General features: G+C 44.5%; 1 protein-coding gene across 2 annotated transcripts in view; it reads left to right on the top strand.

Annotated features, from left to right (window-relative positions):
- Positions 1-23,744, top strand: part of LOC138452926 (uncharacterized protein KIAA1958-like) — a 523,224-nt gene that overhangs the window by 354,218 nt on the left and 145,262 nt on the right. For both annotated transcript variants that reach the window (XM_069605281.1, XM_069605283.1), the window contains one exon: positions 8,314-8,427. In XM_069605281.1, coding sequence (XP_069461382.1) covers positions 8,314-8,427 — 114 coding nt within the window. The remainder of the gene's footprint in view (positions 1-8,313; positions 8,428-23,744) is intronic.

The raw sequence follows: 23,744 nt of genomic DNA, 5'->3' as shown, positions 1-23,744 counted from the left end.
AGGTTGGCACTTGTCGACCTTTACTCGATACTGCCGCTATTATACTGAGCTATCCCGACCACACAGCTCACGGTCCTTCCCAAGAAGTACGACGACTACAAAGATGTCTTTCACAAAGGTATGGCCGAGCAGCTGCCTCCACATAGGCCGTATGACTGCTCCATTGACCTAATTCCTGATGCCAGGGTCCCTACCGGTCGTGTGAACTCTCTCACCCAGAAAGAGGACCTCATTCTAAAAGAATACATAGATAAAGCCTTGTTCATGGGTTTCATTCGGCCCTCTAGGTCTCCCGCTTCATCGCCAATGTTTTTCATCTCTCAAAATCAGGGAGCATTAACTACCGGGGTCTCAATGCCATCACAGTAAGCAACCAATATCCGTTGCCACTGATATCCGCCCTCCTGGATCAGCTAGGTTCAACTGTCATTTTCACGAAGTTAGATTTGCGTGTGGCCTACAATCTCATCAGAATTGGGAAGGGAGACGAATGGAAGACAGCGTTCAAGACACTCTATGGTCTTTTCAAGTATTGTGTTATGCCCTTCGGTCTCTGCACCAACCCAGCCACGTTTAAGTTTTTTATGAATGACGAGTTCGAGGACATATTAGACCAATTTGTCATAATCTAATTTGGATGATATATTGATCTACTCCCCATCATATGATCAGCACGTTCTCCATGTCTGCGCTGTTCTGCAACACCTCAGAGAAGACCACCTGTATAACAAGGCAGAGAAGTGCATATTCTGTTGGGTGCAAACCATCCGGTACAGGTTTTTACGGATCATCGCAATTTGCTAGCGCTTAAATCCGTAAAATGGTTGAAAGCCAGACAAGCATGCTGGCACACGTTCTTTTCCATGTTCGACTTCACAATTACCTATCGCGCAGCATGTCTACATTCCAAAGCTGCACTCTGTCTCAAATGAACGGTACTCCTATTGCACGCGGCCGACAGGTCTTGTAGAAGGATGAGTGCTGGTTTGCCCTCATCCTTGAAGGCGTCCATTTGGGTGTGTAAAGTAGTGCGGTTTCTGTGCCATGCCAGGACGGAAACCTGATTGTTGCATCCCTAGGATGTGATTGAATTCTAGGAAATGTTGGAGTTGGTTGTAGGCTGCTGGATCTAGGAGTTTTAGCAGGAATGGTACTGTGGTGATGGTGTGGCAGTTGTTGGGCCTAGTGAGGGTTTGCTAGTAATGGGAGGACCCATGATTCTTTGAGTTCTGTTGGGCCAAGATTTGGGACGAATGAGGCATTGATGAATTTTGTCATTAAGGGGACATGGACTGCTGAGCAGTCGTTTATGATTGATGCTGGGCATATGTCTCTTTAGCATTTGGTTGGTTTCAGGTTTTTGAGGATATTGGCTGCTTCCAGACTTCTCTAAAGCAAAAAGATGGTGTAGTGTGAGGAGTGATGATGGGGGGAGGGTTGATAGGACTAGTCTTGATTCGTTTATATATGATTTTGTTCTGGAGTAGGCGGATTTTGGCACGCATAGCGTTCTGTATATATTCGTGCACCATGTTTATTCTCTGTTGATCGGTGAGGGATGTGATAGCATTCTGAACAGTTCTTGCGAGTTGGAATTCACTTTGACTATTCTGGCATTGTAGATGGCTGCTTGGGCTGGCGTGATGGCGTGCTTATATTCTTTAGCAATCTTTTTGAAGGCCAGTCTGGGGAGTTCTGCAGGTTTTTATTTCCAGAGAGCTTCCGCTTGTCTTTTCTGTGAGCGAAGTTCTTGGAGCTAGGGGGTGAACCAGTCTGTTTCGTTTTTGTGGGGATGAGTGGGACTACTGAGTCTGTGGCTTTGGTGAAGGTGCTTGTGTACATTGCAGTTAGATGTTTAGGGTCGTTTGAGGCTAGGTTATCCAGAGCTAGGGGAGTGAGGTAAGGCGAGATAGATTCTTTAGAGATTTATTTTGAGCTTCATGTGGTAGTGGTGGAGGGGTGGGTGGGGTTTGTTTGAGTGATGGGAAGGTAAAGGCAGTGACGTGATGGTCCGCCCAAGGGCGGGGATTGTTTGAGGTGATGGTGATTAAGCTGTTCAGGTCGGCTATCCAGTCCAGGGTTCTGCCTTTGATATGTGTGGAGCCTGTGACGCAGTGTTTGAAGCCTAGGTTTGAGAGGGTGTTGGCGACACCTGTTGCTGCCTGGTCTGATGGATCATGGAGGCCTAGGTTGAGGTCTCCTAGTATTATCGCTCTAGTGGTGGGTTTGATGTTTTCCCCTATGGTGTGGATGAGGTTTTCCGCAAAAGTAGGAGAAGACGCTGGCTGGCGGTATAGAATGTGTATGGTGATAGTCTCCGTAGTTGCGTGAAGAGTTTAACTGATAGCCGTTCGCAGTGGCCTTCTGTAGAGGAGCTGTGGGGTCTTATCCTGAGGGAATCCCTATGTATGAGAGCTCCACCTCCCCCTCGGGAATCTGTTCTATCGCATCTGGGGATGGAAAAGCCTTCGGAGAGTGCTAGTGATAGTGCAGGCCCAGAGGCTTGGTGAAGCCGTGTTTCCGTGATAGCCAGTAGGTCTAGGTTCAAGCTTATGATGAGGTTGTTGATGTCCAGAGTTTGAGCGGCCAAGGACCTGGTGTGATTGTGTTTAGTGCCTTTGTGGTTGAGTGACTGGCGCAGGACCTTGCATTGAGGTTCCTATTTCTCATTGCTGTGGGTGCTGGGAGGGTGTCTCTCTGATGGTGCTTGTGCTTAGCATGTCGTTCCTTGTTTGGGCGGGGCTGGGTAGTGTTTGGAGGATCATTTGGGAGGAGGGGGCGATTTTGGGGGGCCGATGGTGATAGCTGGGAGGAACGGGGTTGGCCAAGTGCTGGATGGATGGTGCAGGCAATGGCCTGCTATTGAGAAGACTACATTTTTGCCGACCACATAAGCACTGGCAGTACATGGGAGTACTTCAGGCTTATCTAATGGGGTGTGGCCTGTGCATCTGCGGCCTGGCCTTTGAGTGAGACTGGCTTTGCTGGTTCTATGTGGGAGCGCAGCTGAGTCCGGTTTGTGCGTGCAAGGTAGAAGCGGTTTGGTACGGCGTGCTAAAAGCGCATTTAGATACATCATTTTGGTGGAGCAGCAGGTTAAAATACAGACCTAGAATCAATTTGGTAGGGCCGTTTTCCCTGTGATAACCAGCCTTACCCTCCCACTGCCTTTAATAGGCTGTTGCCAATCACTTCCCAGTTAGGTCCCCTCATTCATACAACTTTAGTACTGGGACGAGGAAGAGGCGGACAGGAGTAGTACACACTAACATGTAATTTCACCACTCTGTTACTGAGACGAGGAAGAGGCCTGAAGACTGTTGTGAGGGTGAGGCATGTCCAGAGAACACTTAAAACTATGGTCAGGCAACTAGACTTAAGGATTCTCACCTGCAACCTGTTAAATGATTGCAGGTGCATAAAAGGAGGTGGGGCCGACAATCAGGAGAGAGAGACCAGCAGGAGAGAAGTCTGGCTGAGCGTTTCGGTCCTGCAAGGGGAGAAATCGTTTTGAGACAGAAGCAGCCGAGGAAGGTCCTGCCCGGAGCCAAGGACGATGGCAAATACCCAGGGGAGACTGTGGCGCTGAGGCTGGAGCGGGCCGCGAGAGGGTCACAGTGGTTGGAGCCTCACTGGTCAGGTGCCAACAGAAGGAGCTGTGAGACACGCAAGCTCACAGCAGCGTCCCCAAACGGAGAGTGGAGCTACTGGCAACCCATTGCGGGAATAGCAGAGTGCGAGCACAGCTTGCAATCCTACCAAGACTTGTAGGCATAGCAGAAGAAGAGGAAAGAAGTCGCCCAGAGGAGTTGCCAGGAATCGGTAAGTGCACAAAAGGGAACATTCGTCCCGGGGTGCTCCTTAGGGCTGCACAGGGCAAAAGTAATTTCCGAATTGACGTAACGAGATCTGCAAACAGAAGTGAACCCAAAGTGAAGGGTTGCAGTGAACTATACAAACTAGTTGAACTGCAAGTGAAAGAATAGAAACTAAGAACTATTGAATACCGAACTAATGGAAAGTTTTGATAAATCTATGAATGTAATGTGTAAGCAACTCATGGTGGCAGCAGTAAAGACAGATACAAGTGATCACAGTTCAAGGGTGTTTATTAAACTGTATAAATGGGTGAGAAAAATGCCTAATCTAGACCTAAATCTAAGATGTGAGTGAGCTACGGCCATCAAACAATAATAAGGCAGTTCTAGTGGCGTCTTGACAAATAAAAAGGGCTATACTAAAAAAGGGCATTACTAAAAAAACTATTACCAATCCTTACCACTAAGTTGAGTGTGGGATAATGTTCACAAGAAAAGAAAGAAGTGTTCACAAATGATGAGTCAGGATGGTATATCCGGGGGTCTCCCTTCCCCACGTTTTAGCATGGGAGAAGGCGGGACTCTGGAGCACGAGGCTACAGTTCCTTTCAGCGACATCAGGACCTTTGGTGGCTAAGTCTCTTTTAGTCCCCCTAAGTTTCCTAGGGTCATCCAGACATGGATCCCTTGCTCACTGTGCTCAGAGAGGCACAGCTCCACTTCACTGATGAGGCCCAACAAGGCTGAAACACATGTATGAACAACGGTACCGGCAAGCTTACCAGTACCGTTGTTTCTGGACTGGCAAACTTGTAATGGTGCCCTTTGTATGTTAGCCAGATAGGGAAACTACGAGTTCTGAGAGCGGGCAGACCTGGCGGGCAGAACGGCACCCGCTCGCAGACCTTGACGGATGCACCGGCAGTGTTGCACACAGTGCCGGTGCATTAGTACTCCACATTCCCATTGAGACCAATGGGACTTGAATGGGAATGGGGATTTTCTTTTTCCAGCGCCCTGCCGGAGGGACCGCCAGCCCGCTATGCCTCAGTAAGTCCCCATTACTGGGCACCTGAATAAAAATGACTCTGGCGGCAGCCGTGCGGGTATTTACCGGCACGGCTACCGCCGGACTCATAATGAGACCCAAAGACTTTGTTCTTCGATTCACATTATGTTGCCATTTGCAACCTTCGCTCAACACAGTTCCATTTACTATCGGTTCTTCCTCCGAATCAATGGCTCTGATATAGAAGACGGTACACGGTAGCAAACGTCTCTCCCTGACTTGGTTATCAGTGTAGGAGGGCTCTGTGCAACGTTGACATCAGTTACACCACACGCTAGCTGTTGTTCCCGGCCTTATGATTTCTTTCACGGAGGCTTTGCGGGTCTGGTTCGAAAAAGGGCAAGGGCACTTCCCTCCTTATAGTCCTTTCGGTTCTCTCCGCCTTTCTCCTCCTCTTGAACTGCCATCCTTGAATAGCTGCCTCGTCGTGCGGTCTGCCTTGCTCAAGGTGTGCTCTCTTTCTCTATCTTTTATCCCTGTGGGGAAGGGAAAGGGCCGCCAGGTGTTTATAGTTATTGTCAATTACCTGACTATGCCTGACACTTGTGTTGGGACATGTCAGGTAAACAGGTCTGGTGTTAGTCCGTTGTCTTTCTTGGTGTAAGAAAGTGTTTGTGTCGGGAAAGGGGTTAGGGGGTAGAACTTCAGAATATCCTACGGGGTAGGATGGGGAAAAGGTGTTATATGGAAGGCGGTACCGCGTCTCACCCGTCGGTTTCCCACTTCCACTCCCCGAGGGATCCCCCTCTTCAGGTGATCTTTGCGTACTGGACTACCCCCAGGAACTGGATCCAATAGGGATGACTGTGTCCTGGCCACCTTGATGACCGTTCCCCAGAGACTAGTCAGTGAAACACCTTCAGGTTTCTTACAAATGCAAGCTTGTGTGAAGAACTCGTGAAATATTGAAAGGCAAAGAACAAATCTCATGAAATACAATGAGAAGCAAGTAATGCATATTATGGAAGAGTGTGAAAGTATGTGATGAAGGGAAGAGAACCCCACAGAGTGAACTGTCTGAAGGAACACATTCTGGCAAAGCCAAAAGACTGGCAAAGAGAAAGCAAAGCCAATGTAAACCAGAACACAGGTGCAGGGATATAAGAACCTGTGTGGGCAAGAAAGCCTAGAGTTCCCGGTTGCGTGACATGTAATGGGTGGATGGTGTGATCCGACAACTGAACCTAGACCAAGGATACCCTATCTATGAAAGTGAAAAGAAACATACAGATACCAATTCTGCATGTATGGAAGAGATCGCTTAAGTGAAGCAAAAGAAAGCAATATGTATGAATTGTCAAGGAAACAGAAGGAGTATAAAATTGACCGGGAACTGGTTTTGAATATGAAGAGACAGAAACTAAGTGTGAGTTGGCAAGCTGGACAAGCTGACGTCTTGGGCAAGGGAAACCTTATGAACTTTGTAGTTGCCCTGAGAAAGGGAACCTCAAGGCCCTTTTTGAACTGTTATCTTCTTGGGGAAGGAAACCTTGAGACTTTGTGGAACTGTCTTGAACTTGGGGAAGGGGAGCTGGGAAACAAGCCGGGAGCTGGAAGAAGCTCAGAACTTTATTTTGGAACACTACTTGATTTGTGGTTGACATCCCTACACATTGCTTAGCTTTAGTTGTGAGGGCAAGTATAGGTTTTGGAAGCAGACAGACTTTTAAGTTGAACTTACTAACTCGGACTATCGTTAGTTTCTTTAGGTAGGGGAATACCACCTTAGCATAGGGCAAGTTAGTCCTTCAACCATTCTGACATTTAAGTTAATAAAGCAACTTTGTTTGAACTTTGAATCTGTTGTCTGTATCTGCTTCATGATGCCTTGTCACCTTGATAATCCAATGCAGGCTTAAAAAAGGCAGGCGCTTTGTCTGCAGAGGCAAGCTGGTTGTTCGAGCTGAGCAAGTAACATACTCTGATTGACAAAGTCAAGTTTGATCGAGTGGCAAAAGCAGCACCAGCGGCTCCATGTGGTTTGAGTGCAGTGAACACAGTTTGAATGTGGTTAGATGCGATAGAAAAGGGATCCTGGCTGATCTGGCCCTCTAGACGCTGTGAGACCCGCTGTCGGTTCTCTAGGACAAGGCTTGTTCTTTCAGGTTATGCTCTCCCAGGCTTGGGAGGTTTGGGACAGAATAGCAGGTACTGGTCCTCAGAAAGAGTCACCCTAATGTGCCCTGTGCTTGGGAAAGGTGCAGAGCTTGCTTCTGTCTTAGAACACTCCTTCACCTCAATGTTTGAGGACTTTGAAATCATCAACTCTCCCAAAAGAGTTCTAAAGGAATTCCTACATCCTGGGTGGCCAAAAGTGAATAGAGGAGTGGGGACCCACTCTTTTATAGAAAAGAGGCTCCATGAGAATGGATGAAAGCAAAGTGGTCTTTGCCTGACTGCATCATACCCAAAGTGCTTTGCACTAAAGGAAGTGTAGGGGACAGGAAGGAAGAAGAGGTACAGAGAGCAACAAGAGGCTGGAATCATTCCCCAACTGTTCTGAGCCCCCTCTATTACACGAACCCCACCTATTCTCAGACCAGTTGCATCACAGGCCCTTGCTATGCAGCACCCTGGTCGCAGGGAGGTTCTTTTCTTTAGGGTGAAGCTTCTGTTTAAAAAATACATTGTCAGCATGATTGTAATTCAGCATAAGCATATTTGCGAACAGATGTGTATATTTTAAATGCACCCTCTGTGCTGAAGTGACTTTGAGGGCAGCTGTCAAGAGGGCATATGTGATCTCTGAACCTGCTTTGCCCCCTGGAGAGTAGGTCCTGCAGATCAGGAGACTGATGATAGGTGTACATTATGATTTTGGCATGTAGTTTGAGGAAAGGGGGGTCTGGCTAACACACCCCTCTAAGATGGAATAATCCACATCATTTTATTCAAACTAAAAATCAAAAGAGCCAAGGCTTTTACACTCTGGCCAGAGGGCCATTCTTCAGAGCGGGCTCATATGCACATTACTGCAGTGTCACATTTGGTGACCGTGGCACCCATGTCACTGGGGCGGAGATTGGTGGAAGTCATTCATTTGCCTCAGTGGTATCTCTTTAAGGATTTCCAGATGTTTGGAGCCGTTTCGTGCAGTAATGAATGATGCTTTGGGAGGAAAATTGCATTGATCGAAAACCTGACTGAATGTATGGCTTGTTTGTTGGGTCTGTTTTGACTACAAACCCCACGTCCTGTATTGATCTGCACATATCAAGATTGAGCCAGGAGGGTTGCCACACAGGCTCATTCAGTGTCAGGTGTTTGAACCCCTCCTACCCCATGTTGCTTTTCTGTCTTTATATGTTCCACAAAGACTTCATATTTTGTACACTTTTAAGGACTGGCTCTGTGGGTGTGTCAGATAGTGAAAAGAGGAGCATTCCTTTTCTAGGATTTCTAAAATGTGTTTCTCTTCTCCCACAGGTTCTCCCATCCTTATACCAGATATTGTGTTAAGGATTCAGGAAGTCAGAGCTTCAGAAGAACATGCTCCCCCCAAGCCTGAAGAGAAGACACCACGTGGAGTTCCATGCACTGGTGAGCAAAAACGAGGAATGTTCCAAGAGCTGATGCAAGACCTAGTAACATAGCATTGAACAGCCCTAGGCTTTCAATATTGGGATATGTGCAGCAAATACAATCAAGGTTGTGGTGGGCTTATATAAGAATTTCGTATTTGTGATAAATCTTCCGGACCTGTGTCAACCACAGAACCTTTTGATTGGACTGGGTGGTTATTTTCCCTTTTCTCTAAGTGAGTGGGGATCTTTTTTTCCCTCTCATCTAGTTTTTTACTCTTTCGAATTGATTGTGTCCTCCTACATATTCCTCATTTTATGATATTTCCAAATCCAGCTTCAGCTGCTTTTGGAAATGTTTTCCAGCAGAGGGTGCTGCGCATCGATACCTGTCAACTCGATGTCCCTCGGAGGCCTCGGTCTCAAAGTCGGCATCATCGATGGTATAAAGCGTGCACAGCGACCGTTCGCTTCTCTTCCGTTTTTCCACGAAAGCTATCACTTTGGATACGGTGCACTTCGGTTCCCTACGAGAATCTTCAATAAAAATCATATAAATGGCATCCTCTTTGGCGTCATCAACTCTGAGATCGGGGTTTAAGAAGTGCCAAAATTGGGGGGCGAATATGTCCCTTACGAACCCCCATCGGGTGTGTCTGTGGTGCCTGGGTTCCTGTCACCCTTTGACTTTAAGGCCTGCCTACCGATGACGGCGAAAGCCCTGAAAGAGCGAAGAGGAAAGCTAGCGGCAGGTAAGTCTAAATCCCCATCCCCATCGACGACTCATTCGAAAAAACGTTCTTCAAAAGTCAAGAAATAATTCTCTTCATCGAAAGAACACTAAAAGATCACAATCACGCTATTGGCTCTCACCACTCGTCATTGTGGCATTCGAAGAAAAGGCACCATAGGTCACCGTCTTCATCGTCAACGAGTTCCTCCCCAGAATGGGTCAAGCGCCCGACGAAAGCAGCCTCTCCAGTTGAGTGGGAACATTTTAGAGTAAAAATGATGAAAGTATTCGGGAATGGGGGCTTGACCCCCTTGAAGACTCATGAAAGCCATGCCCAGGTGGGAAAAAAGATAAGGGCAAAACCTGTGCGTCATCGAACCCGAGAGGCAAGGAAAAGACTCGTTTAGAGCGTTCAAAGGATCCCTTGATTTGAGACAAATCTCCTTCGAGGAAAAAGCCATCAACGCCATCGGCGCGGAAAGACTCCTCATCGGGCACTAAAAAGTCCTCAACGCCACAAGCCTCAAAACCATTGACACCATTGAGGATTACTGAAAAATCATACACACCTCTACTAAGAAAGGCTTTTTTGGAATCACTTTCTTCTATTTATGAGGATGTAGCACATTCCTCTGATGATTCACGTCCCTTTGGCCTATAATAAGGAACACCTGTGGTCTCGGAACCCTTGATCACAGAGGAATCAAGGATTACAAATCTACAGGAGTCCCTGCAAATTGCAAGTGGACTAGATACGTCCCCAGAATTAGAATTTGGGAGACCTTATCCTAATGACCATGCAGATCGGTCTTACAGACATTTAATGTCCAGGGTGGTTGAATACATGGGGTGGAAAAGATCCACACCAATATATGAGCAGGATGATCTTGCAGATATCCTGGGTAAAGGCCCCCCAGGAGGATCCTATTCTTCCCTTTCATGTGGCTCTGCAAAGGCGGGTAAATGCCAATTGGGAGTCAGCAGATCTAATTCCGGCAATAAAAAAAGAATTGCATCCTCTAAATACAGGGTGTCCAGTAGCGACTAGGGTTATCTGACGAAAATCCAACTCCTGAAAGTTTGGTAGTGCAGGCTGCCACGTCCACCTCAAAACAAAATGGATACCCAAGTATTCCCTCAGAAAGAGATGAAAGTTTTCTCTGCGGGGCGTATGGCCCTAAAGTCGGTGAATGCTACGTGCACGTTGGCCAGGTTCACTTTCACAATTTGGGAATGTATAGCATTGGCGGCTGAACATATCCCCAAAGGGTAGGAAAGAGACAGATTTTTAAATCTAGTCAAAGATGGGAAGGACGCAATGGCGAATCCCTACAGACAGGTCTCGACACTACTGTCAGCAGGTCAATGGCGGCTAGTATAGTAATGCACAGATTTGCCTGGTTAAGCAAGCCCGGTTTTGCTTTAGATGAGCAGTGCAGACTTCTTAGCATGCCCTTTGATGGCACACATTTATTTGGTAGCAAGACTGACAAGAGCCAGGAGATGCTGCAGACGTCCAAAGCAGCAGCCAAATCCCTTGGTGCCTCTACTAGACAGCCGCAAAAACCGCCCCAGCAGGATATCTTGGAGGGGTAGGTCCTTTCGCTTTTACTTCTCAGTTGGAAGGGGAGAGAACTGTTGAATCAACGAGGTCAAAAAAGATTCCCTGTGGTGGTCGAGGAAGAGGTACTAGAACCGCCCAGGCAGCTGCTGTTTTACATCAGCCACTGCTCCAGCCACCTTAAAACCTCTCTGAGATCTTAGTTCACAAGACCCAAGTAGGAGGCAGACTCTCACTGCATCTGAAAGAATGGTGATGCATTACTTCGGATGCATGGGCATTGGAAACAGTTGCCCAGGGTTACTTGCATTCCCTTTCTAAAAAAGCCTCAGAGTCGTCCAGCAGGGAGCGGCTCTTTCAAAGTTCCAGGTCCGCTGCTTATGCAGGAAATATTAACCGTGCTAGAGAAAGGTGCTATAGAACCAGTATCTGTAGCGGAGAGGAACAGGGGTTGGTACTCCCTGTACTTCCTAATTCCAAAAAAGGACAGAGGATTGAGACCCATTTTGGACTTTAGAGACTTAAACAAATTCCTCAGGAAGGACAAGTTCAAGATGGTTACCCATTCTCAGATCCTTCAGGCCCTCCAGCTTCAGGACTGGATGGTATCATTGGACCTTCAGGATGCTTACTTTCATGTGCCAAGTGTTAGGGAGAATTCTCTCTTTAGGCTGAATTTCCTAACCTAACCTAGTGAGTCCCCCAGCAGCTTTGCTGGATTTCTGGAGTTTGTTTTTTTCTTCTGCCAAGAGTGAGACTCTTTTTCTCCCACTCTTGGACATGATTTGTGGTGTTCCTTTGAATGTTAATGTGTTTCATGGGCTATGGGGTCTTTTACTCCATAGGGTCTCATATGTTTTTATGTGTGTTACACAGCACCCTCCGTGCAGTAACACTGGGGTGTCATAGTGACACCCCACCATAGACTCCATACCCTGGGACTGACTACTGTCTCCCAGGGCATGTAAAGTCACCATTGGCTTTACTGGTCCCAAATTATGAACAGAAACCAGTACAAACCATCATATTGTGGACGTACTGGTCGGGGCAATTCGATTGCCCCGGGGTCTGTTAGTCGAGGGGGCACGTCTCTGTCCCCACTGATCGAGTTTTGGCTGGTGGCAATGGAAACTACTTTTTATATTCGACCGCGAATATATTCCTATGGGATTTTCCCATTGTTCGAGGCTACCAACTTTAATTATTTAATTCTCATAGCCTCGCACATACCGCTGGTTTATTTATTTAATATTAATTCGCCGGCTGGTATTTTTTGCCAGGACTCGATTCTAAAATGGCGTTTTTGTTCTCTTCTGTGACTCCAACCCAAGTCGAGCCCTTTGTTCCACTTTTTGGCGGGCTTCTCCACAGAAGCCTCCACAAGTGGTGCCACTCTGTCTGGGTACCACAGGGGGTGTGGGAGGGGGTTTAGGCACCCTGGACTGAGTTACCTTGGTAACTCAAGTCGCACTCTTGTGTGATTGGCCCAAGTGGTGAGCCGGCCGGCTCACCATTAGCATGTTTGATTGACAGCTAGGCTGAGTGAATGGGGGTATGCTGCATAAAAGCAGGGCTTTGGGGACTGGAACTTCAGAAGTCGCCACAGGATCTGAGAATCCGACGAGTGAGAAGCTGATCCGACCTACCACGACGACACCACCGGTGGAGCCCTGCGGAACCGACTCACCACTTCCCGACGACAGAGAAGATCTCCCGGCTGGAGAGGCTTCTTCCCCTGACTGGTGGGCACAACCAGTTTACTTTCTTCTCTTCGCACCCCAGACCGTCTTGTGGTCGAATTGCCCGTGCCAAGCACCCCGGCAACCGGATAGCCACTTACCACTGGACTGCGAATAAAAGGACTGCTCCTTTTACCTGAGAACTCTGCGGCTGGTTTCTTCCCTGGCAGTGCAACAGACTCCTGTCTTCCTCCCCAAGGAGATCCTCTCTTCCCCCGGACGAAGCACCGACTTGCATCCGCTGCCAGGAACAACTGCCCCCGCTGGAGTATTCTCACCACTTTAAGGTAAAGATTGCTACAAGGTAATAATAACCCCTTAACCTTCTGACTGGGCTGGCCGCCTTGACCCTCTAATTGGTCCCTTTCTTTTGGTCCAACTCTTTTTGAACCTTTGCAAGACTCTTGTGCACTTCAACCGTGTGACCTTGGACACATTTCGTCCTGATCCTCTTAAAGTGGGTCTGGCCTATTGAACTCTAACTTCACGGTTTTACTTGCCTCCCTCTCTTGTTTTGTTCTTATGAAAGTGTCGGGATCTGTTTCATATTATACTCTGCTTTTCTCTCCCTTTTTAAACAAATTATTAGAGTGCCATCTGCGTTAAGCGCTCACCGCTGTCTGAAAATAAGTGGGGCTTTATAATATTCTTCTAAGGGAGTGTATATCTTTTAGTGACCGTGTTTTTGAATTGCTTACTATTAGTGCCTGTGTGTTTTTCTAGATGTGGTTTTAAATAAATAATTATATCTCTTTTACACCAAGCTCTGGTCAGTGTTTACTTGTTCTACTGTGTTCTTTTGACCTATTGTGAATACTCTGTATACTGCCTAAATCTTGTTGAGGGAAGTCTGACTGCTCAGCCACAGCTACCAAGTGAACCTGTGTGGTACAGACTGCTATCAAGTGGGTTTACTGCCAAACACCTGTAGTCCTAAATCTTTTGCAGTGGTCCCAGAGGGAACTGCACAGGTTTCTGCCTAACACTGGTGTACAGCGGTGGGATTTGTATTGAGTATACACTTTAGAGTGCTTTTTGAACACTTTAGGACAACTAACCACAGAGCTTAGCACTAAAAAGCTGATTTTCTAACTATGTCTGCTATGGAGAGTTATACCTTAGAATCATTGTCTGCCAAAACTGCTGATTTCTTAAAAGTATTGTGTAGACATAAGAATCTCTCTGAGAAGGGCAAGAAAATGGAACTTATAGAAAGATTGTTAGAAAACCAAAGTCTGGGTGGTACAGAGGAATCTACCCCCCCCAGCAAATGTAGAAAACAGTGTTGGTATTGATCTGAATCAAAGTCTTGATAATGAGTCAGAAGAGGAATGTGAACCTAATGAAGTTAGCCACTCTGAGCCTCTATCTGCCTTATCTACTGTACCTACTGGGCCTATACCAGGTCCTACATGTAACCCTGCTTATTTTGAACTTGAAAAAATGAAGCTTAAATTAGAGTACAAACGTTTTATTGCTCAATCTGAAAGAAACCAAGAGCTAGAGTTCAGAAGAATGAATGCCCAGGCTGAGCAGAAGCAAGGTGAGTTGAGACTCAGAGAAATAGAGGTTAATCATGAACTAGAAATGAAAAAGTTGTCTGTGGAAAATGCTTCTCTCTCCTCTGGTTCCTCTAGGAGTTCAAGTCCCAAAGGACCCCTGATGCCTAAGGAATTAGTGGGTATGTATGAACCTAAGTTGGATGTGTTGGATTGGTTAAAAATGTTTGAGTATAATCATGGGCTCCAGGACATCACAGGGAATGAGTTACTTCCCTGGTTGTTCTCTAGGCTTCCCCCTGTTGCAACTGATGTGGTAATGGAGTTGGGGGAGGTGGATAAGAAGGATTATGAATGTGTGAAACTAGCTTTGATAGCTAGATTTGGGAAGACCCCTTCCCAGTACCTTAAGAGGTTTAGGACCCTCAAAAAGCATGATGGTACCCCTTGGGCTATCTGGGTGAGTGAAAGTTTGAAAAACTTAGAGGGATGGATTAAGGGTTACACAGTTAACACTTTTGAAGGAATGAAGAATCTTGTAATGTTGGAGTCAATGTATGATGTCTGCTCTCCTGAGCTCAGACATCACTTGGCTGATTCAAAGGAATTAGATTCCAGGAAGTTAGCTAAGGCTGCTGACTTGTGGGTTGCCAACAGGGCCACTCACAAGGATTCTGGGGCTACTCAGAAAAAGGATGAGGGAAAACAGCCAAAAAAGGACTCCAAAGAGAATTCTAATAATTCCAATTCCAAAGAGGGCCCCAAACAAAACCAAAAGGGTAAGCCACAAGGGAAACCAAATCAGGCTAGTGTACCTCCTGGTGCCAAACCAGAAGGAGGTCAGAACAAGCCACCATTCCAGAAAGCATTTGGTAAATGCTTTTTTTGTGGCTCTACTGACCATGTGAAAGGAGATCCCAGATGTAAGGGTAAACCTTCAGGGGTCCAGCTTGTCTCCTTAGCCTTCGCTCCAGAGGAGGAAGTACAAATGGCAAGTGGAAACTTTCTATTACTGGCTGATGAACCCATTGGAGTCTCAGCCAGTGTTTCTTTAGTGTCTCTGGGTTTGTGGGAACAACAGAACTTAGATGTCTATAATTCTATCCCAGATAATACTAAAGAGTATTATAAGGACAGTGTCCAGGTGAATGGTCAGGAGACTCCTGCCATTAGGGACACTGGGGCCAGCATAACTGTGGTGGACAAATCGTTTTTTCCGGCTGAGGATGTTGCTAAGGCACCCAAACGCCTCACCAAGTTAGCTGGAGGGCCTGTGCGGATGCTTCCCCAATTACCAGTTCTCATCCAGTGTAATGACATGACTGTGAAGATACCTGTCAGCATACAGAGTGAGATGCCAGGAAGGGTTCTGCTGGGTAATGACTTGAAAACTCTTGGAGTAGTGTCACATACCCCCAGACCTCCTAGTAAAAGGTTACAGGAGCTCACCAGACCTGCAAGGGAGAGAACCATGAGAGGTACTCCCAAGGAGATGATGAAGAAAGAGATCACTCCTGCTCCACTGGAGATGTCAGCTGCTGTCTCTAAGAAACTAGAAGAAAAAGGGAAAGCTAAAACTTCTAAAAAGAACCTCACAGCCAGCACTCCAGTGCAGCCAACAAGGACTTCCCCTAGGTTGTCCAAAGTTACACCAGTAACTCGCCCTCCAGCTGAGGCTGAGAGGGAGGTACAACCCTGTGTGGTTGAACTAGACTCTGAAGAAGAGCTAGTGGAAGGCCAGGAACTCATTGGAGATCTGGATCCTGTTGACCATCCTGAGCTGCAGTCTTTACTGGCAGAAGGTGAACCCAACAGGGCAAACTTCAGTAAGGGACAGAGAGAATGTCCAACTCTGGAAGGTCTTCACCACCAGGCAGATGCTCAGGCTGAAGGGCAAGAGCCTGGGAAATATAGGTTACACTGGGAAGATGGCCTCTTCTACAGTGAACCAACAGAGTCTGCACCTGGGGACAACAAACGACTTGTAGTACCCCAAGAGAACAGACCACAGTTCTTGCAGTTAGCCCATGAGATTCCTTTGGCTGTTCACTTGAGTTTCAAGAAGACTAAGGAAAGGCTCTCACTCTACTTTTATTGGCCAAAGATGGGGGCTGAGGTAGATAAATACTGCAGAAGCTGCCACACCTGCCAGACTTCTGGTAAGGTTGGCTCCAAGAATGTGGCACCTTTAGTGCCTCTCCCTGTAGTGGGAGTCCCATTTGAGAGAGTAGGGATTGACATTGTTGGTCCCCTTGATCCTCCAACTTCCTCAGGCAACAGGTTTATACTTGATGTAGTAGACCATGCTACTAGATACCCTGAGGCAATTCCTATGAGGACTGTTACAGCTCCGGCTGTGGCTAAGGCCCTCCTTGGTATTTTTACCAGGGTTGGGTTTCCTAAGGAAGTAATCTCTGACAGGGGGTCGAATTTTATGTCCCACTACATGAAAGCCATGTGGAAAACCTGCGGAGTTACTTACAAGTTCTCAACCGCATACCACCCTCAGACAAATGGGCTGGTTGAAAGGTTCAACAAATCCATGAAGAGCATGATAGGTGCTTTAGAAGACCCCCTTAAAAGAAAGTGGGACCTTCTACTGCCATGCCTTCTCTTTGCTTATAGAGAAGTCCCTCAGGAGGGAGCAGGTTATTCTCCCTTTGAACTTCTTTATGGTCATCCGGTCAGAGTTCCATTGGCCCTGATCAAGGAGGGGATGGAGAGTGCTCCTTCTCCCAACCCAGTCAGAGTGACTGACTATGTGATAGGTCTCCGAAGGAGAATGTCACAAATGATGGCAGAAGCAAGTGATAACTTGAAAGCTGGACAAGCATTGGTCAAGCACTGGCATGACCAAAAGGCTAACATGGTCGAGTTTACTCAGGACCAGCTAGTTCTCGTTATGATTCCAACAAGGCAGAGGGCCTTGCAAGACAAATGGATGGGACCCTTCAAAGTTGTGGGTAAACTTGGAGAGGTCAACTATCTGGTGGACTTCGGCAATCCCAAGGAGACTCCAACAGTCTTCCACACCAACTGACTAAAAGCGTATGTCTGAAGACCTGATGTAGGAGCTCTGCTTCTAGCATCAACAGAGGAAGAAGAAGAGAGTGAAGCTCTTCCTGATCTTCTCAGAGGCTTACCTTTAGACGAAAAGATTGAAGGAGTAAATCTCTCTTCAAATCTGACACCTGAGCAACAGGAAGAGTGCAAATCTATGTTAAATCAGTTTGCCTCTCTGTTCTCACTTTCACCAGGCTTGACCCCTTGGGGACAGCATGACATACTCATTGGTGACTGTCTGCCAGTCAAAAGCAGAGGATATCGAATGTCAGAAAATGTAAGAACCCACATCAAAGGTGAGGTCAACAAGATGCTTGATCTCGGGATAATAGAGCCCTCTACTAGTCCATGGTCTAGCCCAGTTGTGTTAGTACCAAAGGCAGGATCTAAAGAACTTAGATTCTGTGTGGATTACAGAGCTCTTAATGCAGTCACTAAGATTGATGCCCACCCTTTGCCAAGGACAGATGAGTTGGTGGATAGACTTGGAGCAGCCAAGTTCCTCAGCACATTTGACTTGACGTCAGGCTTTTGGCAAATAGCCCTGACAGACCATGCCGAGGAGAAAACTGCATTTTCTACCCCGGTTGGCTTATACCAGTTTAAAGTTATGCTTTTTGGATTGAAAAATGCACCTGCTACATTTCAAAGGATGGTAAACCAGGTTCTGAATGGGATGGAGGACTTCTGCATGGCATACTTGGATGCCATAGCAGTGTTCAGCAATTCCTGGGAAGAACATGTGGACCACCTGAGATATGTTTTGCAGGCTCTTGGAAAGGCCAATCTGACCATAAAGGCAAGTAAATGCCAGATTGGACAGAGTAAAGCAGTCTACCTTGGACATGAGGTAGGAGGTGGAGAAATAAGGCCTTTTTTTTTAAAAAAAAAAAAAGAAATTTTATTATTGTTGTTTTTGATGATACATCTTTACAACATAACAAAAAGGAATTTTTTTGGTCAAAAACAAGAAATATACACTACAACATGTACAAAAAATAAACATTATTTTTACAACTTTTATAATAAAATTTAAAATGTTCTTTCTACAAACTTAGTTAAAACAAGCAAGAGTATACTAATCTCTTGCAATTGTTGTAGATGCAGTTTAGGCTATTACCGCAATCTTGTCAGTGTGCTCAATTCCACTTAATTAGCAATTTTACAAAGACAGGCTTGTCACTGAATCATTACCACATCGCTATATTTAGTTCGAGATTATTGTCAATGATTTGCAGAAGCTTAACTAATACCAGTATAAGTGATATCCTATTTCCCCACATACATTGATTCCATAGCGTTTCTGGGGCAATGTCCATGGTACCTGATGATAAATATTTTCCCAGATATTTCTGTCTATCGTTCTAAAAAAAAACACGGTATAGTAACAGATGTTTGATGGATTCATATACACCAGTGATACAAAACCTACAATTCATGTTAAACTTCTCATTGATGTTCGTTTTCCAGAATTTCATACGGTCTTTAGTTAACAATAGATTAAATTTGAATCGCATGTAAGTTTCTCTTACTAAGTTACTGGGTACCTGCCTAATGTATGGAAGCAGTGGTTTTTGTTTGTGTATAAATTTTGAGTATTCTTTAAAAGTTTTGTATTATCCAATTAAATCAGCTGTAATAGCCCAATCATATGTATATCAGGTTTTTTTTACAATTTGTGGCAAGGTAACCAGATCTGTTGTAGTCTGCGCAATCAAATCTAAGGCAAGTTGTATCTCCTTATAAGATTTCTGTAGAGATGTTGGTTTACCCCTCAAAATCATAGCTGCCAAATCCTCATATAAGGAGTTTTCCATCGGATCAAGAATTTTTGCAAAATTTGCTAGTCTGCGCCATAGCATTTTTGATGCGAGAGATGTCAAACCTAGTTCATGAATTATTATTGAATTTGGCATGGACTTTGGAAGATGTAGAACATTTTTCCATATCATTCCCTGCAATGAGTTTAAAGTCGGACCAATAGCTAGAGTACATAGATCTAATCCATCTAATATAATTGCCTCTACCTTAAGCAAGTAAAATTATATTAATGGTATAAGGGAGAATCTGCAAAGCTTGTGATTAATGATTTTCATTTGTGCAATGAGGGGCAGTGCTTTAGTTGATATTGCCATTTGCCATTTTTCCCACGAATCCAAATTGGTAAGATTATATCCCAAATAGATCAACCCTATTGTACGCGGGATCATATTTCCATTAATTCGCCATTTAAATGAAACTATTTTCCTTTTGTTAGAAAATATCATTATGTTTGATTTGCTTGGATTGACTGCCAGATTATGTTTTTCACAGTAACCAAAAAAAAGATTTATTTTATTTTGTAATCCAAATGGCGTCCGATCCAATAGGATAATGTCATCGGCGAAAGATAACCAGTTTATACGTAAGTCTCCCAGTTTTACAGCAAAGGTGTTAGATTGTTCCCACAGCTTATCAATATTAGCCAAATACAAGTTAAAAAGGGTAGCCGCTAATTTGCACCCTTGTTTTACCCCAATAAAGGTGCTTATTGGATCTGTCAAACTGCCAGTACGGTCGATTCTTACGCTGTAACTGGTATTAGAATGGAGCATGGCAATCATTGTTATCAGATGCGCTGGTATATGACATTTGTGCATCTTTGCCCACAGGATTTCTCTAATTACACAATCAAACGCTGAGGAAAGATCCACAAATGCCATATATATCGGACCATTTAAATCTTGTCTTGAACTCTTTAATAGGTGCGCTAGGATGGTTGCATTCAGTTGTGTTCCCATGCACTTTCTGAAACCCGTTTGAAAGCGTGAGAGAATGCTTAAGGCCGATATAGATACGTTAAGTTCTCTAAGAATTAGACCAGCAAAGAGCTTTGCTGAGATATCTATCAAAGCAATTGGTCTAAAATTTGATGGATCATCTGTTCCTGCCTTTTTATACAGGGGAATAACTAGAGCAGATAACCAGGAACTAGGTATTTTTTTTATTTTAAAGATGGTATCAAAGCAACGCAATAAGTGGGCTGCCCAAAATCTTGGATCATCCTTCAACAGACGGGGGGGAATTCCATCTGGGCCAGCAGCTTTAGAGAACTTCAAGTTCGTAATCACTGACTCGATTGTTTCCACATCCCGTGGACAAATATCAGGTAATTCTGCTACTTTTACAACATATACAAGCAACCTAAATTCTTCAGGCAATGCATATTTGTTACGGTAGAACTCAATCCATGCTTCACCACTCACTGTGAAGTATTTCTCGGCCTGGGCTCTTTCCAATGGATCTCTTAGTATTTCCCAGATTTTACGTGTTTTCTTACTTATCAAAAGGTTGATCATTTTTTGTTTTTTTTTCAAGTGGGCGTTAAATTTGATAATCTTAATGTCGGTTTTTATATTGCGACAAAATCATTTTCTTCTTATACTTTGATTCGTCAATAGATATGGTGTGATCTCTCACCAACGCCCTAATCTCAAAAAGAATGTCCCTTTTTCTTCTCACTATCCTATAGTTATATCCACCAGCTAACTCAGTGAAAGATTCCTGCGTGTTCACACTAGCTATTTGAGCGAGATGGTTACGAATTATATTCTCATTTATATGATCAAGAGATCTACACTCTGCCATTGGCAACAAATGGGGGTTAAACTTTATCATATCACGATTAACTAGACCGTTCAGTGTCCTACATGCTTTCAAATTCCATCTCATGCTTAACATCTGTCTGTCAATTTCAGGTAGCACCAGAGGTTTGTGCACCGGATAAGTACCAAATTTACATCTTAACGTACATTCCAAAATGGCATGGTCACTCAGTACAGATTTTTCTATTATACAAGGAGAGGCAGTCATGGCTAGAGTTTTTGAGGTAATGATATAATCGATGATGGATTTATGTGGCCCTCTACTCCAAGTCACTTTTGGCCCGTTACTTGCAAAAGGAATAACTTGCATATCCCATTCCTCAAAAAATTCCACCCATAACTGTCCCCTTTCACAAGACAGGGTTACATACTGATCAAAATTGCCTTCGTCTTGTGAATCTCCTTGTATTAGTGTGGAATTAAAGTCCCCACCCACAATTATTTCGACATTAGGCATTTCATCCACCACCTCCAACAATATAGCATTCAATTTTTCAAGAGTACCATCGACATATACGCCTTTTGAATTCCAATACAAAGCTATGATCAACAACAGAGCATTCTGGACACTGTTTGGAAATAGCACAATTGCCAGTATCTCGTCGGTGGCATGTAACTTCCTTATTTCCACATCATACACCAAAGAGATATAAATGGCCAGGCCACCCTTTGGTTGGCCCAATTGCCCTTTATGTGCATGACTGAAGAAACCTACGAAACCTTCCATAGGAATATCCAGAGTGGCCATGGTTTCTTGTAGGATGATAATTGCCGGTCGTTTCTGACAATCTAGCATCCTAAACCACGCCTTTAAATTCTTGAACTCACAACAATTCCAAGATTTTACTATACAGGAATTATTTTATAGTTTTATTTTATCGTCCCCCGAGCTCTCTTTAAGAATGGATTTCACCAGGGGTTCCAGCCATGTTGAGCTTTTTACAATTTGTTCAACAGACTCTGCTTGTGCATTTACCTTGGCATGCAAGATTGTGAGTTGACTATCCTTAGGCTCATTTTTTGTATTTAGCTGTATTTCTGTTTCCTGATATTCAACAAAATTAGTCGCATCCTCCATTAAGTAGAAATCAAATCATTTCTAACCCAAAAAATCCAAATCCCTATAATGAGTCCATATCAGAGAGGCAATTATGGGGGATTGAAGCTTACAAATCATTCGATGATTGCATGAATACGGTAGTTTTATCCAATCAATATCATTTGATACCAAATTGCGGAGTGACGGAATTTGGTGGAAGATCTTCATAACTGCAGCTCTATTTAAACTTGGATTGGCAATCACTGCTTTGTCTGCCCACCATCCCATCACTGATTTCATCTCTAAAGGGATATCTTTTAAAGGCATGTCACTTTCCAACTTTTCAACCTCATTGCCACTTTTCTCGTTTGTTATCTATGGTATGTGAGGTGGATCTATGGGTGCTCTCATGTGTGGTGCATCTTTCTCTGAGATCATCGAGGAATTTCCATTCTCATTTTTTTTTCTTTTTTTTCTTGGTCACACCTCTCATTGATATTTGTATTGTCTACCACCTTCTCTCCTATGCCATTTTCTTCGTTGGGGACATGGGCAGACATAGAAGTGATTTTCTTGTCTATTTTTGCAAAGCATCTTTGCAATTGGGTTTGTATTAGCAGAGGAGAGTTATCATGAAACCCACTCATATCTGTCTCTTTTAGGCCAGATTTTACATCATGCGACTTTTCGAGTGCCTGAGTTCGGGGGGATGTTTTAACATCAGCCTGAGTTTTATTCACTTCCAAATATAGCTGGTTTTCTTTGCACAATTCCTTTACCTCGGTGCCCATGTCATCTAGTTGCTTTTGGCCAAGCCAATTATTAGAGGAACTAGGGCTGCATGTTTTTATATTTTTTGTTTTTTTAGATTTTTTTTTGTTTGGTTGCCTATAGGCATTACTGGGTTATTAGACAAACCCTTCCTTTTCTGAGCTTTTACAAAAGCCTTTTTTGCTTTCCTAGACATAAAGAATATGGATGGTTGTGAATCAAGTTGTTCCACGATATAAGTAGACTGGTCCCCAATTAGTGCTTGATTCACCGTGTTAAGATCTATTAAATCTGTCAGTGCAGACGGACTGTCAGGAGACTCAAGTTGTTCCTCTACTATTATCCGTGAGGTTCCACAATCCTTTTGCAAAAACTCTATAGGTGCTAGATTTGCTGCCACTATTATCTTTTCTAAAGCCAATATGCGGTCGTGTTGAAGTTTGGCGATCTCAAAATACTCAGGGACAACAACTGAGCTTTGTGTGGTACTAGATAGTTGTTGCCTTCCTACGAGGTTATCGCTTAGGTCTATTGTCATTTCTTTTTGAGATGCTTGATCACGGTTGGAAGAGTGAGTATTCCCAACTTCTTTATAACCCAACTGCTTCACAATCATCAATTGCAATGCCCAAAAGTTATTACATTTCTCCTGTGACATCATGAACCCTTCGATTCTGCATAAGGTGTTCATGATTTCAGTATTAGCTGTACTCAACGCATGTATTGCTCCATGAGTATACTCGTGGCCTTTATCCAATAGATTCAGGATTCTCGCTAAAACCGGAAAGTTCTGTAGCTCATGATTATTTAAATCAACTAGAGTGTCCTCAAGTGGATATAATGGAAGGGATGAATTTGGGGGACGTGTTGTTTCTTCACTTCCCTTTTCTTGATTCAAATCCCTACCCAATACAGGCGAATGGGCATAGCTATGTTTGTCATGGTTATTCCCAAACTCATAGGTGGGGGAGCTACCCTTGTGCGTAATGTTTTTTTTGTATGATTTATCATCCTTTTTCATATTGTCTTTTAGCTCTTTCAAGTTTGCTGCAATCGCTGCATGAAAGTAAACTTGGTCCCTAAAACCATGAGAAGTCGCTGCAGGTGTAGAAGGCCCATTAGACAGCCTCGTACGGCTGTGTAGTTCTGCCAGTACTACAGGAGCTACCAGCGATGTATGTAATGTAGGCAAGAATAATGCGTCTCCAACCACACCTAGAAGCGAGTTGTCATTGATTGGTATGTTACAAATTATGTCCATTGGGTAGGTATTATCTTCTAGGCGCT

This window comes from Ambystoma mexicanum, chromosome 4p (assembly GCF_040938575.1).
Source record: "Ambystoma mexicanum isolate Mex_15411 chromosome 4p, UKY_AmexF1_1, whole genome shotgun sequence".
Classification (NCBI taxonomy): Eukaryota; Metazoa; Chordata; class Amphibia; order Caudata; family Ambystomatidae; genus Ambystoma; species Ambystoma mexicanum.
Note: the sequence above shows the minus strand (reverse complement) of the source record. Positions and strands in the feature narration are given on the sequence as shown.